The sequence below is a fragment of the Equus quagga genome, chromosome 1 (assembly GCF_021613505.1).
Source record: "Equus quagga isolate Etosha38 chromosome 1, UCLA_HA_Equagga_1.0, whole genome shotgun sequence".
In the NCBI taxonomy this organism is placed as follows: domain Eukaryota; kingdom Metazoa; phylum Chordata; class Mammalia; order Perissodactyla; family Equidae; genus Equus; species Equus quagga.
In genome coordinates, this window is record NC_060267.1 from 60,763,322 (window position 1) to 60,779,503 (window position 16,182).

The 16,182-nt window shown below is 36.2% G+C and overlaps 1 protein-coding gene across 5 annotated transcripts in view; it reads left to right on the top strand.

The window, feature by feature from the left end:
* Nucleotides 1–16,182, top strand: part of ZCCHC7 (zinc finger CCHC-type containing 7) — a 227,128-nt gene that overhangs the window by 177,139 nt on the left and 33,807 nt on the right. For all 5 annotated transcript variants that reach the window (XM_046679705.1, XM_046679695.1, XM_046679732.1 and 2 more), the window contains exon 5: nt 656–826. In XM_046679705.1, the coding sequence (XP_046535661.1) occupies nt 656–826 (171 nt within the window). The remainder of the gene's footprint in view (nt 1–655; nt 827–16,182) is intronic.

Consider the following 16,182-nt stretch of genomic DNA (forward strand, 5'->3'; position numbering starts at 1 on the left):
GAGACCTCTTTCACTTCTAAACCTTCTACTTTAGGAGACAGTTGTGTCATTGTGGGATAATTTTCATTGTTAGAAAATTATGATTTTAAGCCTTTATAAATGTTTATTGATATAAATTGTGTTAAACAAATACAGCAACCTTTGAAACAACACAGAACTAAAGCTCTTAGCATTTCCTGGCATATAGCAAGCCCTTAACAAACATTCCTTCCATTACCTACTCCCTCCTCCAAATGACTGTCTTTCTGATATTTGAGACAGCTCTTGTGTTTCTTTGTCTTTGCTTCTCCAGTGCAAGCAGCCTCTTCCTGTATCTGTTCCTCCCGTGACTTGGCTTCCAGATCCTCATCATCCTACTTTTTTTCTCAGACACACTCCCCTCTGTCAATGTTCCTACAAGACAAGGCATAAGAAATAGATGCCAGCTGATAGTACATGCAGACTAAGCATTTTTGGCAACCACAAGTACTGATAGCTTGTATTAAAGCTCTGATTTCAGATGTTGTTTGATTTTACAATTATGCTCAAGATTTAACCTTCATTTGGGTCTCAAATTGGAAATAATTTTATGGAATTATACAGGAAAAGAAAAATTAATCTTCTACTAGTTGAAACTGAAGTATTTTGCTAAAGAGATTTTCTGTTTGCCCCATAGAAAGTTCGCCCCTGCTGCCTCTGCTCTGAGAGAGGACATCTCCAGTATGCTTGTCCAGCCCGCTTCTGCTTAGACTGCTCTTTACCCATGTCTTCCACTCACAGATGTCTTGAAAGACCTTCCTGGAGAAAACGCTGTGACCGATGTGATATGATAGGCCACCATGCTGATGTGAGTACCCTGCACATAACTAAGTGTCAGGCTTTGTTGACATTGTGCCAATTTGTAACTATCAGCCAGCCTACCTGTTTACTGGTACTATATATAATGATAGTCTTGTCCCTTTGGCCACTGATCATGTAAAGCAGGGCTCTAGTGTCTCAGGATAGGGATCCTACTGAATGGTTTGTCAGGAGGTAGCATTAACAAATATCGTAAACCCATGCTAGGCCTTTTTGCTTAATGTGCTTGCCAAGTAGAGATTGCAATTAAAGAGTATATAATAAATAACATGTAAAATTTATGTACCTATTCATGCATATTTAGATGAAAATATATACAGACTTAGCAGTTGTATAGAAAGATCTATATGAAGCCTGGTTGGATGCTGCTTGCTGATGGCTTTTGCTGGTCTAATAGTCTTAGGCAAGAAGGACGAGCCACCAATACTTTAAATCTGCTTATCTTAGCTCTTGTTTAGATTTAAAAAAGCCAAAGTAGTGTAGAAGACATTTGTTTGCTTGTAGCACAGTAAATCTTCACATTGTTATTTTGGACATTGTTTTGCATCGTATTGTAAATGCCTGTGGGGTTTTAGTGACAATTTTCAAGACCAGAAGGGCTGTAGAAGTAAGTATCTAAAAACAAGTAAGAATCTTCTCCTTTAATTTGTACTTCCCAAAGACATAATACAAAGCATGTTTTTCAAATTGTATTTATATTGAAGTATACCTATAGCTTTTTGCTCAAAAAACTGACATGGCTTTCTGTTGAGGTGAGTTTCAGGTTAAAACAAGCTAGAATATGAATGTTCGGTATTTGTGTTTCTCATGTAAATAATATAAGAATTACTGATTAATTTTTAAAGGGTCTTTTTAAACAAATAAAAATCAGTCACTGTCCTACAACTTGATTTTTTCCCACTTAATTCTTTGTGAATATGTCTCCATATCAGTTCATAAAGATCCACCTTTCTTATAGCTAACTTTGTATGGATATGTCAATTTATCCAGCCATTTCTCTACCAATTTATATTGATTTTAGATTTATATTGTTACTCACGCTTTTAAGCAAACAATGGTGCAGTAAACATCTTTATATATATCTGCATATGTTTAAGAATATTTCAGTAAGTCAAATTCAGAACAGAATTTGCAATTAAAGCATACGTACATTTATGTCTGGATAAATCTTGTCAAATTGCTCTTCTAAAGTATTATACCAGTATATCCACCTGCCAGCAGTGTTTAAGAGTGTTCTCAACAGTGACTATAGTTGATTTGTAAAAATTTTGGCCAATCAGATAAGCATAAAATGATATCTTATTGTTTTAATTTGTATTTCTTATGCCACTGGTAACATTGAGTATGATTCTCAAGATTAGATAGAAGAGTTAGAAGTTGTCATTTCATTCCAAAGTAATTTAAACTGATTTTTCAAACTGATAAAATAGTAAATCCTGAGTTGTCTTAGTTTTATACAGCTATTGTCCTCTGCAGTAAGTTGTCAATTATAACTTTCTAAGCAAGATTTTTCTAGTTTGGCAGTTACGTTTAGTAGTATATTTTTTTGCTCCTTTCTTCCAAAGAACTCTTACAAATATGGTCTTATTTGCCTGTGCTAACAGAAGGGCCTCAGACATTATCATCAACAGTTGTTTTTGTTTTTGTTTTTAATAAGAAACTGTAGTACAGAACAGTTGAGAATGACTTGTAAAAGTTTATATCATCAGCTGTGAATTAAATCTATAGCCCATTCTGCTTCACTTCCTACTTTGGGCCTCTAATGTATATTAAACTCATTATCTCATATGGCCTTCAGGGTTAATGACCCCAGTGAATATAAGTTTTTATGATAGAGTTAGGCTGTGGCTGACTTTAAGTCTTTCCCTTAATCTGCCAAGATCTTTTATTGGGGGTCTTTTGGTGATTACATGGTGAAGATTTTGGACACTAATTGACCTGTTTGCAGCCTGCTCAGCTGCTGTAGGATTCCCTTGGAGGCCAGTCAAACCTGGGCTCCAGTGACTCCTTATGAAGAGGCTTATAGTCCTTCCACCTGCAGAAACTCTTCGTGAAGATTCACTTGGAAGCAGAGTGATTTTGGCCCCAGTTGCTGGAACTATTCAGCCAGTCCCATACATGCTCTAAATCTGTCTTGAAATCTGGCCCTCCACAGAAAATATTGTTTCCCCTGCAGTCCTCTCAAATGCTTGCTGCTCATTCCTTCTCTTCAGCTCATTCTTGCTACTCAGAGGTATGACCCTCATACTTCTGAATTAGATTGGTTAGGATCACCTTCTTTCTCACTTGCCATGATGGCTTCTCAATCATTACTCCTCCCTCTTTATGTAGATATCTTTGGCTTAGTTAAGGCTCATACCCTCTGACAATACTGTTCTCTACCCTTCTTTGTCATTTTCATGTTTCCACCTACAGGACTTTATGCTTATTCACGGAGGATTTCTGGAGCCCTGGGTGACTATAGATACCCTAACCTCTTATAAATTAAGCAGATCAAGAAACTTCCATTTTTACTTTATACATCCCTATAGTCAACACCATGGATCTCTGTAATTCCAAAGTACCAGTTACATTTGCAAAGAGAGTTTGTAATGAAAACTGATGAGTCGTATTCGTATTCTTGCTGTAAAGGAAAACTCTTTCCTGAACTCTGCTTGGAAAATGCCTCATTTCGTTAACTACTATATAAAGTATTTGGTTGAAATTCCAGAGTTCTACTATGTATAGAAAGATGGTCCAAGGCCTACGAAAGTCAGTCTATATCATTGGTGCTTTCCAAAGGAAGAGAATCTGGAGTGTGAAAGGAATCCCAATTTTGAATCTGCCACAGATTCTTTCCTCTTGCCAAGAATTTTTAAATATACAGAGAATTTTAAAGAGTGTGTACACATTTATCTTGCACACACAGTCCCATTCTGTGAGACATATCTGACATTTCCAAGATATTAAGAGCTGTAATTCATTGTGTGCTTAGAGTGTTTTAAGCCCTGTGCTAAGTGCATTCCCTACCAGGGGAGGGAGTGCCTTGTTCATTCCTGTCCCTCAGCGCACAGTAGGTGCCCAGTAGATGTTTGTGATTGCATCATTTATGTATCCTCACAGCCACCACATGAGATAGATACAGTTCATTACTCCCATTTTACAAAGGAGAAAACTGAGACATTGTAAGGTTAGGCTTTGCCCATGGTCTCAAAGTTAAAATGACACTATACTTCATGAGTGTACGTGGAGAGAGCTCACTTACTGACATTCGAGGAGTTGCCAGTTTAACTCCTGCTTGGAGGATCTGTCTTAAACATGCAGATATTATAGATCCAATAAGCAACTTTGATAACAAACTCATGATATTTAAAGTATCAATATATTATAAAACAGATGAAGAAAAATATTTTCCAAATACAAATAAATGATAGTTTAAGTTGTCAGCTCTTTAAAGAAGATCAGCAAAGTAACATTTCTTATTTGCAGCTGCAGAACCGAGTCTGTGATACCATAGAACTACGCTGTTCACAAGAGACCATCCCAGGCTCCGCAGTCTTTAGTAATTGTTGATATCGTCCCCCTTTTTCATTAAAGCGTAGTGACTGAGTTAATTGTCAGATATAATTGAAACCCAAATCTCCTAAATTTTCTCCCTTTCTTCAGCAGTTTTTTCCTCAAATTCCCTACTCAGTCCTCTACCCTAGTCCATGCTAAATAGCTCCTTTAATTTAACCATCATGCACAAGAATAAAATACCGTCCGCTTGTGGGAGCTTAGCACTTGAGTCACTCCTTTAAGTCAGATTTTTAAGTGCAGTGGGAGAAAATAATTCATAGGAAATATTTCACTTGATTCCTTTCTTTAAATACTTGATGTTATTAAAAAATACTCTCTTAAATATCAGCTGTATACTAAAATATTTTTAGCAACTCAAAAATTTATTTTAAAAATGAGAACTCTGTAGACTTTCACATAGGTGTTAGTGCTCAGTGAATGTTTCTTCAATAAATATATACATAAAATTGAAAACTATTATCTTTTAGTTTAATTTTAGTGATCTTTTTTTAAGGTTTAGTTTAATCTTGGGGCTTTCCAGCAGGAAATGTAAAGCACCTGGTACAAATGTCTCATAGTCAGCATTGCATACTTGTTATATATAGAATGAACAGCTACTTGAATGTTGTTTTTGTCCAGGTAGTTATTTAAGAAAAGGACATTTATTTTATCTTCAGTCTACTCCAAGGAGCACGGAATAGTATTGATATGCCTTCTGCTTCTTATCATTTCCACAGTCTTATTAAGATATTACTGGGCAGAAATAAGACTGGCTAAAATACAATTATTGAGCTGAATAACTGACCCAAGATTTGAATTAAAGACTTCCTTAATTCAAATACTTTGTTTTGTGTAATAATTATTAGTTCTGCCTTTGTTCAGAAACATCTCCCACTGTTCCACCACCCAAATAAACTTTCTACATTTGTTTATCAAAAATTTGCTGGTTGCCTACTACATGCCAGACAATGTTCCAAGTACTAAAGAAATAAAGATGACTAAGACATGGTCCCTGCCTTTGAAGAGCTCAGAGTGGAATAGGAAAGGCAGACATGTAAAAGAATGAGGTAAAAACTGATATTGATGGAGGTACATCAGGGTGGTGAGAATTAAGTGAGAGAATACTGTATCAGAAGACTAAGTTTGATCACTTGCAAATAAGAGATACCCAGAAAGTGAAGAAAATTGCTTAAGACCATAGGAGGGAACCAGGTAACTGTGCCTGTAGTAACATGTTGCTTGTCTTTGGAAATGTCAGCTACACAGTGATGCCGTAGGAACTCCTGGTCCAGGCGAAGTGTGTCTTCCTGTAATCACAGGGACTTGAAACGTGTATGTGTCAGTATTTTCCGAGCACTTGTTTGCTTGCCTACCTGCTCTAATGTTCGAGGACAGGGCAAACTGAAGAGGGAAAGCTCTAGCCATTCCAGGACTATTTCTCCTTTCCGACTGTGTATCTCTTCCACTCACGGAAAGCCACTTTTCTGTTGTATCACAATTTAATACATTGTTCTGATCCTGGAATGAGTGATTCACAGCATAATCCAGAATCTAAGCACTTCTTATCGTTTCTGCCACCATCACCCTGGCAAAAATTGTGCGCAGCTATTGCCTGGGTTATTCTAATAGCTTCCTAAACAGTTTCCCTGCTTCCTTGCTCCTCTAAAGCCCATTTTCAGTAGGTGGCAAGAGTAAAGCTTGTTAAACATAACCCTTATTACATCACTCCTGTATCCAACATCTTCCAGTATGACTCCATCTCTCTTGGAGTTAAAGCCCTTACAGTCACCAACAAGGCTGTACGTGATCTGGTTTCTTGATCGCATCTCCGTAGTAATCCTGGTGCTTGCTCCACCTGGGCTCCTTGCCGTTCCTTGAAAGACCAATTATGCTCTTGCCTCTGCCTGCTCTTCCCTCTGCTGGGAATGCTGTTGCCTCAGGTGTCCACAGTTACTCACTTCCCTCATCTCCTTTATGTCTCTGCTCAAATGTCCCCTTCTTGGAGAGGCCTTCCCTGACCACCTTAATTAAAATAAATTTCCACACCTCCAGCGTTCCCTGGCCTTCTTCCCTGCTTTGTTTTTCGCCATAACACTTATATATTACTTTCCATAAATTTTTCAGTCTCCCCTAATTAGAATGTAAATTCCATGTCTGTTTTCAGACACGTTCACTACTGTTATCTCCAGCTTCTAGAACAATGCCTCACCCATATAAGAGCTCAGGAGGATTATTGAATAAGTAAATGAATGAATAAGGGACAGTAGACTCCACTCACCTACCCACCTTCCTGTCAAATGCTTCCGAAAGTTGTCAAATCCTGCGCATTGATGTGCAAGCTGGGACATTCTCAGCTTGACTCATTAAGAGGTAGGCATCTCCCAGTAATATTTAAAATCACATTCAAGAGGCTTTCCAAAAGCCTTAATACCAAAATATACATCAAATAAAATGAAATTTCTAAGGCAAAGGATATCCTTTTTCTTGTTTCCCTCCCACTGTCTTTAGTAACCATTAAAACATTTCCATTGCTCTCAAATGATTTTCTTCAATATCTCCATTTTAAACCAGTACCACAGGTATTGATGCAGTCCTGTGTATTTGGTCCATCAACCGTCAGCTTTCATTAGGGAAAAGTCTCATCTATCACTTTATAATGGAATATACTGTATCGTCTTCTTCAGTGGCTTGAAAGGTTCAAATTCAAGAAAAGAAAAAATCAAAGATTCTGAAAACCTTTTACAGTTGAAATAATTATAGACAAACTAATTTTCCTGCTGAACTTAATTGTCAGGACAAACCACTGACTTACATTCACATCCACTTAAGAAATTGAAAATGCCTAAATAAGAGTGGTGAGTGAAAAAGAAGTGTAGTAAATGTGTCCCCCCCAAAAAAACTTTAAAAGTTTTCCCTTTACATGGTACCACAAAATAATTTGGATATATAAAAGCACAATGCTGAGGAAGGAAGAGAATAATCTTGAAGATAAAAGATCATTTCTGAGAAAGCTAAAATATCAGAAATATATTGTTGTAATAGATTGCTATGTACATCCAGATAGATATGTCGTTCTGCTGACATCTGAACATTGCATCTACTTTTGAGGAAAGGAAAAGAACATCAGACTCAGGTTAGATCTGCTTTGTTTCTCTCACTTTTCACGACATTTTAATGTGTTTAAACATAACATTGGAGCACAGGATCATGGCTGAGATTGATTGATTTGCTTAATAAAAAAATAATTGTTGAATAGGCTTATAAAATGCTCATTTCCCTGAGGGAGCAGAAGTAACCGAGAAAGGTGAGCAGATTTCTATGCTTAGAGGTCTCTTATGCTCTTGATGGGTGGATGCAGAACTTATGAGAATGTAAGTGAAGATGTGTATGTCTTCATTGTTCAGGGAGTAAATCCCAGAACCAGTAATTAATAATTCATTGGATCTGCTCCCGAACCATCTAAATAAGTGAATGTCTGAAACTTTTCATGGCTAAAAATATGTGACCTCATGGAAATAACTGTAACAGGTAAAAATTTCTCCATTTTTAACTGAAGGTATGTAATTTAGCACAAAGTTTGAGGGAGAAACCAGCCCTACTTTGAAATTCTACTGAGTGGTATCCTTTCTAGTCATCTCTGACTCACCTGAGGAATTCCCCCAGTCTCCGGCTCTCCCTGTCGTTCATGCCTCATTGCCTAGTATTAGTCACTTTCAGTAGATTGAGAGCAGGTTTACACATTCTTTATAGAAGCTGTAAGAATAAGTTTGCAGAGGATGAAAACCATTCTTTTTCTCCAGACCCCTAACTTCCACCAAAGGAGGGGGAAGATTATCCTCTTAGAGTCAACCTGCCAAAATTGACAGCTCTGCAAATTAAAGGATAAATAAACTTTGGTTTTTCATTGAGAATTTTATGGGGCTTAGGAATGAACTTACTCTTCAGTGCAATCACAATGGGAAGACATGAATTTTTGATGAATAGAGCAGCAGGCCACTAGGAATTTTGTTAAATTTCAAACTCATTACATCCCTTGCCTTTTGAATTTTTTTTTTTAATTTTTAATAGAGATAAAAAGCCCATATAGACTTGGACTTGAACTGGACTATTATATCCATTAATAAGGACAAATTCTGGGACATGGTCATCTAAGCCATCAATTTGATGAGTGAAATTAAGGCAATCAGATCCTCGTTAACACCTAGAAGGCTAAAAGTTTTACTTACTAAGGATTACAGACTAGGGTCAGCTCCTCTGAACTTTATAAATCCCATACGATTTTCTGACTGGGTTCTTAATATCTCCTTCAAATTGTAAATAGTGAAGGAAAATATGGCAACTGGGAAAGATTTTCTACTTCTTAAAGTATTCAAAGACTTAATTATGGACATCTGTCTTGGCCAGTTTACTCGTCTTAAAAAAACAAGTCTCTTTTCTTCACTTACGTACTAATTAAATTAATTGAGTATTCCATTTAAAAGGTACAGACATTTCCTCTTGAAAATTTATAGATATCTGTAGAATGATTCTATTTCAGTAAAAAACAAAATGAGCTCTGTATAATCTGCAGATACACTTGCATATATGTATTTGTGAACAAAGATAAAGGGGTAGATGACATATACCAGGTTGCTGAACTGCTAACGCTGAGGCTCCTCAGCAGACTGGGAATGGATTGGAAGAGGACTGGGAGACTTGGTTAGCTTTTCCTTTATTCATCTTTCTATTGTATTGTTTCATTTGTTTAGAAAAGAGAGAAAGAGATAATTTCTGCAAAATTTCAGTTTAATAGCAAGTGTGATCTTGGTATATTATACAGCCTTCTAAGGATTATTGCCTTGATAAAAGAAAAATAAAAACAATAATAAACTATTTAAGAAGTTCAAGAAACTCAAGTTGGGGCCGGCTCCGTGGCTGAGTGGTTAAATTCGCACGCTCCGCTGCGGTGGCCCAAGGTTAGGATCCTGGGCGCCAACATGGCACCGCTGTTCAGGCCATGTACAGGCGGCGTCCCACATCCCACAACTAGAAGGACCTGCAACTAAGATATACAACTATGCACGGGGGTGAGGAGGGGGAGTTTGGGAAATAAAGCAGGAAAAAAAAAAAAAAGATTGGCAACAGTTGTTAGCCCAGGTGCCAATCTTTAAAAAAAAAAAGAAACTCAAGTAAATTATGTAATAAAATATTTTGAACTAATTGAACTTTTAGTTATATAATGTTAAAATAATTCTCTCTATAATCATAAATACTAAAGGAAAAGTTTCCATGCTAAGAACAGTAATCATTCTGGTGGGAGAGTTTTAGACATATAGGAAGACATGACGCAAATTTTAAATTAATACCTCATCAAGTGTTACTCTAAACTTTTTGCTATTTTTTCCTTAGCCAGGAATCAATAATGAAATAAGCTGCAGCGTCTCAATATTAAATCCTTCTCTCTTACCCACTTCATCACCCCCACTACTCACCGTTACCTTACCTGGTTTAGGGATGCTTATATAGAACCTTTACCTTGGTCTATTTATAAGAATCTGCGACAACAGCAGTCGTGTTTTAATGGAATGGATAACAATTTTCAGTGAGATAAAACACCCCTACTTTGCAGATCTATAATTAAAACTCCTTCCCTATTCCTCACAAACAAACCAGACCTCTGATTGAGAAACTAAAATTTGATCAAATCTAAACTTTTCCATAAACAGGTTGATCAGAAACCATGCAGTCCTTGGCAGATACCACCTCAGTTCCCAATACTAGCAAGATTCACATAAGCCTCCCTTTTTTTTTTTAGGATGAGCCAATATAAAAAATTTTCAGGCATATGTGAAGAATTGGTAGATTAAAAAAGGAATCAGAGATGACCCCAAATGAAATAAACTCACTGTAGGAAATAGGAGGAAACTTAAGAAAATCCTAATTCATTCTTCAGTGTAAATAGAGTAGATAGAGGAGAAGCAAACCAAAGCAAAGTGATCAAAGGAGATTCTGATCAAAAGAACACACACCCAATATGAGGAAGGAAAAGACCACCATCTAGACATATGCAGTGAAAGTTCTGAATAACAAAGAAAAATCATACAAACGTCCAGACAGGAAAAAAAACATTGCACATACACGCAGGAAAAAAAACATTACACACACACGCACATCAAGTTTGCATCAAACTTCTCCTGTGCAATACTAAATGCCAGAAGGCAGCAGAGAAATCTCTAGAGGCTAGAGCATTCTGAGAAAAATAGATGACACGACCAAGCTGTTCATTTGTGAATTTTTTTGAGAAGTCAGAGTAAAATTAGCAGCAATGAACAATGAAACCAGGAAAGCATAGAGTACGTGTCTGACTACTTCCTGTTAATGTTTTTAAACTTAATTTTATAAAAAATTCTTTAAAAAGCAAGTAATTTTAAAACTATAATAATGTGGATCATAGATAATTCCAATAACATAAAAATTTATTTGTTTTAATTTCAAGAAGAAAAGCCATATAACTTTTAGATTACTAATTTAAAATGAGGCAAAGAAAACTTAAACAGTATAATAAATAATAGGGAAAAATGGAAACAGCAAGAATGTATAAAAAACTAAAAAGTATGAGGACAAAAGTAGGACCAAATGTATCAATTACCACAATAAATAAATGTATTGGATTTACTGTTCTTATTAGAAAACAAAGACACTGGTGTCAGAAGCCATAAAGGAAAAGGGAGAATAGATAGAACTGAAAAAAAAGATGTCTGTTCATCCAAAGAGGCCCTTAACCAAATTAAATGACAACAGCTTGGGAAAGCTTTTTATGAAATATATGATAGTGTAATTATCTGTAATATATAAAAAGCTCTTACAAATTAATAGGAAGAAAGAAAAATGCCTCAATAATAATAATACTCAATGTTAGGGAGGTGGTGGGATAACCTTTCTGGAGTTCACTGATGGATGTTTATAAAGATATAGCTACAAGAATGTTCATCTCAGAGTTATTTATAATAATGAAAATTAGAAGCAACCCAAATATTTAACATTGGGCCTGACTCAAGTAACTTATAGTATGTCCCATATAATGGAATACTCGGCAGCCATTTAAAAAATGATGTAGAAGTGAATATTGAAATAGAAAGAAGTTACTGATATATTAATTGAAATGTATAAATTACAAAACAGTATATGCACTATAATCCTGCTTCTAAGTATACATGTTTATATATGTTTGTAGATTTGTGTAGGAAAAAGTTTGGAATAAAATATTCCAAAACGTTTACTGTAGTTATGTTAAGAATTATAGATGAGGGCTTTTTTTTAATCTCTACTGATCTTTATTTTCTATTTTTATAATGAATATATATATTTATTTTATAATTTTTACCTTGATATTTAATGTGCAATATTTCTATTGCTGCTTATAAACATTTTAGGAATAGTATAGTCAGTAACCAATCTAAGCCTTTATTTTTCTCCTTTTTTTTAATAGTAAAGTTAACTTTTTTTTCTTTTGGTGTTCAGTTCTATGAATGTGTATAGATTTGTGAAACACCGCCACAGTCAGGATACAGAACAGTTCCATCATCTCAAAAGAACTCCCTTATGCTATCTCTTTATGGTCACACCCTCCCCTCACCCATAACTTCTGGCAACCATTAATCTGTTCTCCATACCATAGTTTTGTCTTTTCCTAATAAGTGGAATCACAGCATTGTAAACTTCTTTTTTTAATTTTTTATTTGCTGAGGAAGATTAGCCCTGAGCTAACATCCATGCCCATCTTCCTCTGTTTTATGTGGGACGCCTACCACAGCATGGCTTAACAAAACATTGCATAAGTCCATACCTACGATCCGAACCTGCAAACCCCAGGGCACCAATGTGGAATGTGCACACTTAACCGCTGCGCCACCGGCCAGCCCCACAGCATTGTAAACTTTTGAGACCAGCTTCTTTCACTCAATGTAATATCTTGGAGATTCATCTGAGCTGTTGCATGTATCAATAGTTTGTTCCTTTGTAGTATTCCATTGTATGGATGTACTGCAACTTTTTTATCCATTTATCCGTTGAGGGACATTTGGGTTTTTTACAGTTTTGGGCTATTATAAATAACGCTGCTATGAATATTTGTGTACAGAATATTTGCGTGAACATACTTTTCATTTCTCTGGGGTAGATTTCTAGGTGGAGATTGCTGGTCATATGGTAAGTGTTTAACTTTATAAGAAACTGCCATATTGTTTTCCAGACTGGCTATACCATTTTGCATTCCCACCAGTGAAGTGAGAGTTCTAATTGCCCTGTATCCTAACCAGCATTTGATATTGTTGATATTTTTTATTTTAGCCATTCTAATAGTTGTGTAGTATCTGTCTCATTGTGGTTTTAGTTTGCATTTGCCTGAAGGCTAACAATGTTGACTATTGATTCATGTTTGACATCTTTGTCTCCTCTTTGGTGAAATGTCCAGATCCTTTCCCAATTTTTAGTTAGAGTATTTTCTGATCGTTGAGTTTTGAGAGGTTTTTCTCTTTTGTTTTTGTTTTTGTTTTTGGTGAGGAAGATTTGCTCTGAGCTAACATCTGTGCCAGTCTTCCCCTATTTTGTATGTGGGTCACGGCCATGACATGGCTTGATGAGTGGTGGAGGTGTGCACCCAGGATTCAAACCCATGAACCCGGGCCGCCAAAGCAGAGTGCACTAACTTAACTACTATGCCACGGAGCCAGCCCCTAGAATTTTTTCTCTATTTTGGACATAAGCCTTTTATTGTATACATGATTTCCATATGTTTTTTCCCAGTTCATAGTTTGTCGTCTTCTTCTCTTGACAGGTCTTTGGCAGAGCAGAAGTTTTTAAATTTGGTAAAATCTGTTTTATCAGTTTTTTATGGATTGTGCTTTTAGTGCCATTTCTAAGAACTCTTTACCCAGCTGCAGTTAACAAAGATTTTCTCCTGTGTATTCTTCCAAACATTTTATGGTGTCATGTTTTATATTCACATCTATGATCCGTTTTTAGTTCGTCTTTGTATAAGATGTAAGGTTTAGATCAAGGTTCATTTTTTTATATATGGATGATTAATTGTTCTACACCATTTGTTGAAGACTGTCCTTTCTGCATTGAATTGCTTTTGCATCTTTGTCAAAGATTAAATGGACACATTTGTGTGGAATGTTTTCTAGACTTTCTATTCTGTTGCACTGATTTAGGTATCTCTCCCATCACCAATACCACACTGTCTTGATTACTGTGGCTTTATAGTAAGTGTTAAAGTCAGGTAGTGTGATTCCTTAAACTTTGTTCTTCTTTTGTAAACTTAGCTATTAGCTAATGAGCTGGATGGCTTTAGTTATTCCACTTCTTTTCCCTTTCCATGTAAGTTTTACAACGGGTTTGTCTGTACCTACAAAAAATCTTGATAGGAGTTTGATTAATGCTGTGTTCAGTCTGGATCACTGTGGGGAGAATTGACTCTACTATTTTGAGTCTTCCAATCCATGAACATAGTATGTTTCTCTATTTATTTAGATCTTTTTTTAGGTTTTCTTATCAGAGTTTTGTAGTTTTCAGTATATATATTCTCCACATATTTAGATTTACACCTGAGTGTTTCATTTTTCTTGGAACTATAGCAAATGGTATTGTCTTTTAAATTTTGGTTTTCAGTTGTTTATTGCTTATATATAGAAAAAAGTTTGGGGTGAAATATTCTGAAATGTTTACAGTAGTTATCTCAGTGGTAGTATTGTAGCTGACTAAATCTTATTTTTTGTTTAACTGTGTTTTCTACTTTTATAATAAATATGCATTACTTTTGTAATATTTAGTGTTATTCTAAAAAAAGAAAAAAAGACAAGCTTCTAGACTAAAATTTCTATAGTAAAGGATTGCACAATTTTAGACCTAAAGGAGATTACTTGTATACCTGATATATCCTGGGTGCTATAAGATTCTTGGGAGAAGATGAAAAGGAAATTCCCCCAGGAGAATTCCATGAGGATTAGAGAACTGGAACTGGATGAGGGGCATGATTATAAGTAAAAGGATTTAAGGTGGTTGGCTAAGGTGAATCAGGACTCCTTTCAGCGGTTTTAAACAGTTTGCTCTCCTACATGTTTGTTATTAATGGTGGACTTTGTATAATTGGTTTATAAATAAAGTCCTACTTTAAAATGTTTTACCTTTAGTTTATCTCTTATGAGCCTAGTTTAAAACTTCCGGTGTCTGCTAGTGGTCTTAAGGAAACAGTTCAGTAATAGAAGCTTTGAGAACTAGTGGACAATTATCTCAGGTTGTCAGCACCAATACCAGAGGGACAAATGACATCAGCTCCTGGCAGTTACAGTCGAGGGATGTCGTCAACACAGAGTATTAATTGTTGTTGTTCAGCGGATGTTTTGTTTGTTTTTTGAAAATGGGATATCTGAGTTTGCCGAAAGTTATGAAAAGAGGGGTTAAAATGCTAGAGAGCAGAGAATAAGACCTCTCTTCACTTGGTATGTATTCACCACTGAAGTGGCTGGATAGATTCCCAGAATTATAGGCTATCCCTCTAAGTTTCTCCTTTTTGATATCACTTTACCAGCCTGCAGGTGGTGGATCGCTGTCACTATAAGAAAGAAAAGCAAGAGGGAGGGGCCGGCCCAGTGGCGTAGCAGTTAAGTTCATGTGCTCTACTTTGGCAGCCCGGGGTTCACTGGTTCAGATCCCAGGTACAGACCTAGAACTGCTTATCAAGCCGTGCTGTGGCAGGTGTCCCACATATAAAATAGAGGAAAATGGGCAGAGATGTTAGCTCAGGGCCAATCTTCCTCAGCAAAAAGAGGACGATTGGAGGCAGATGTTGGCTCGGGGCTAATCCACACCCCCCCCCCCCCCAAAAAAAGCAAGAGGGAAAGGCTGGTAAGGAAGCTGGGGTCTTTATTATTGTTTAAAACATTGTGGAAAAAAGCAATCAAGTGAACTTGAGTAAACTGAAGAAGGGCATTCCAACTTTGAAAGTGATGTGGAGTACTTTTGTTTTTCATCAGTGATCAATACATTTTAAGATCTTTTTTATTCCGAAATTTAACTAAAAAATGTGAGCTCAGATTTATCTGATCAAATATTCTTTTCTTTGTATTTTTGAACAACTGAAACTTGAACGAGTACACCTCAGTCGGATATAGAAATAGGTGTGTTGCCCAGAGTAGATGTTCATCACATTTCTGAGTTCTTTTGTTTTTCCACAGAGAAGGGGCCTATAAGCAGTTATATCCCTAACAAAATCTATATTTTTGATTTTTTCTTTTCTTTTGGATTTTTTTTCTTACTATCTTTATATCAACAGCTCATTTAAGCTGTGAGTGTTTGCTTTCTCTTAGGTTGGCCACATCCAAGAGTTGACCATTGGGTAACTGACTTCACTTATTTCGGCTACCTTATTGATACCAATTTCCCTATGATCAATTTTTCCATCAGAAGTGTGGAGAGTGCCAAATCGATGTCATCATAGCAATAATTAATACAATTGAGTGCTTGCTGTGTGTCAGGCATTGTTCTAAGGATTTTATACTAATTGACTCTTTAACTGTCACAACAGCCCTTTAGAGGAGTACCATTATCCCCGTTTTATTGATGACAAAACAGGCTTGGAGATGTGTAGCTTGCCCAAGGTAGTAAATAGTAGAGCCAGGATTTGAATCTACTGTTTTAGCTCTCTAGTCACTGAGTTTAGCCACTACGTTATGATGTTTCATTTTACTGACTCTCATATTGTTTACCTTGAGCTAACAGCTAGCCACGTATACCACAAACATTATCAACTGTTTGTGAAATAAACTT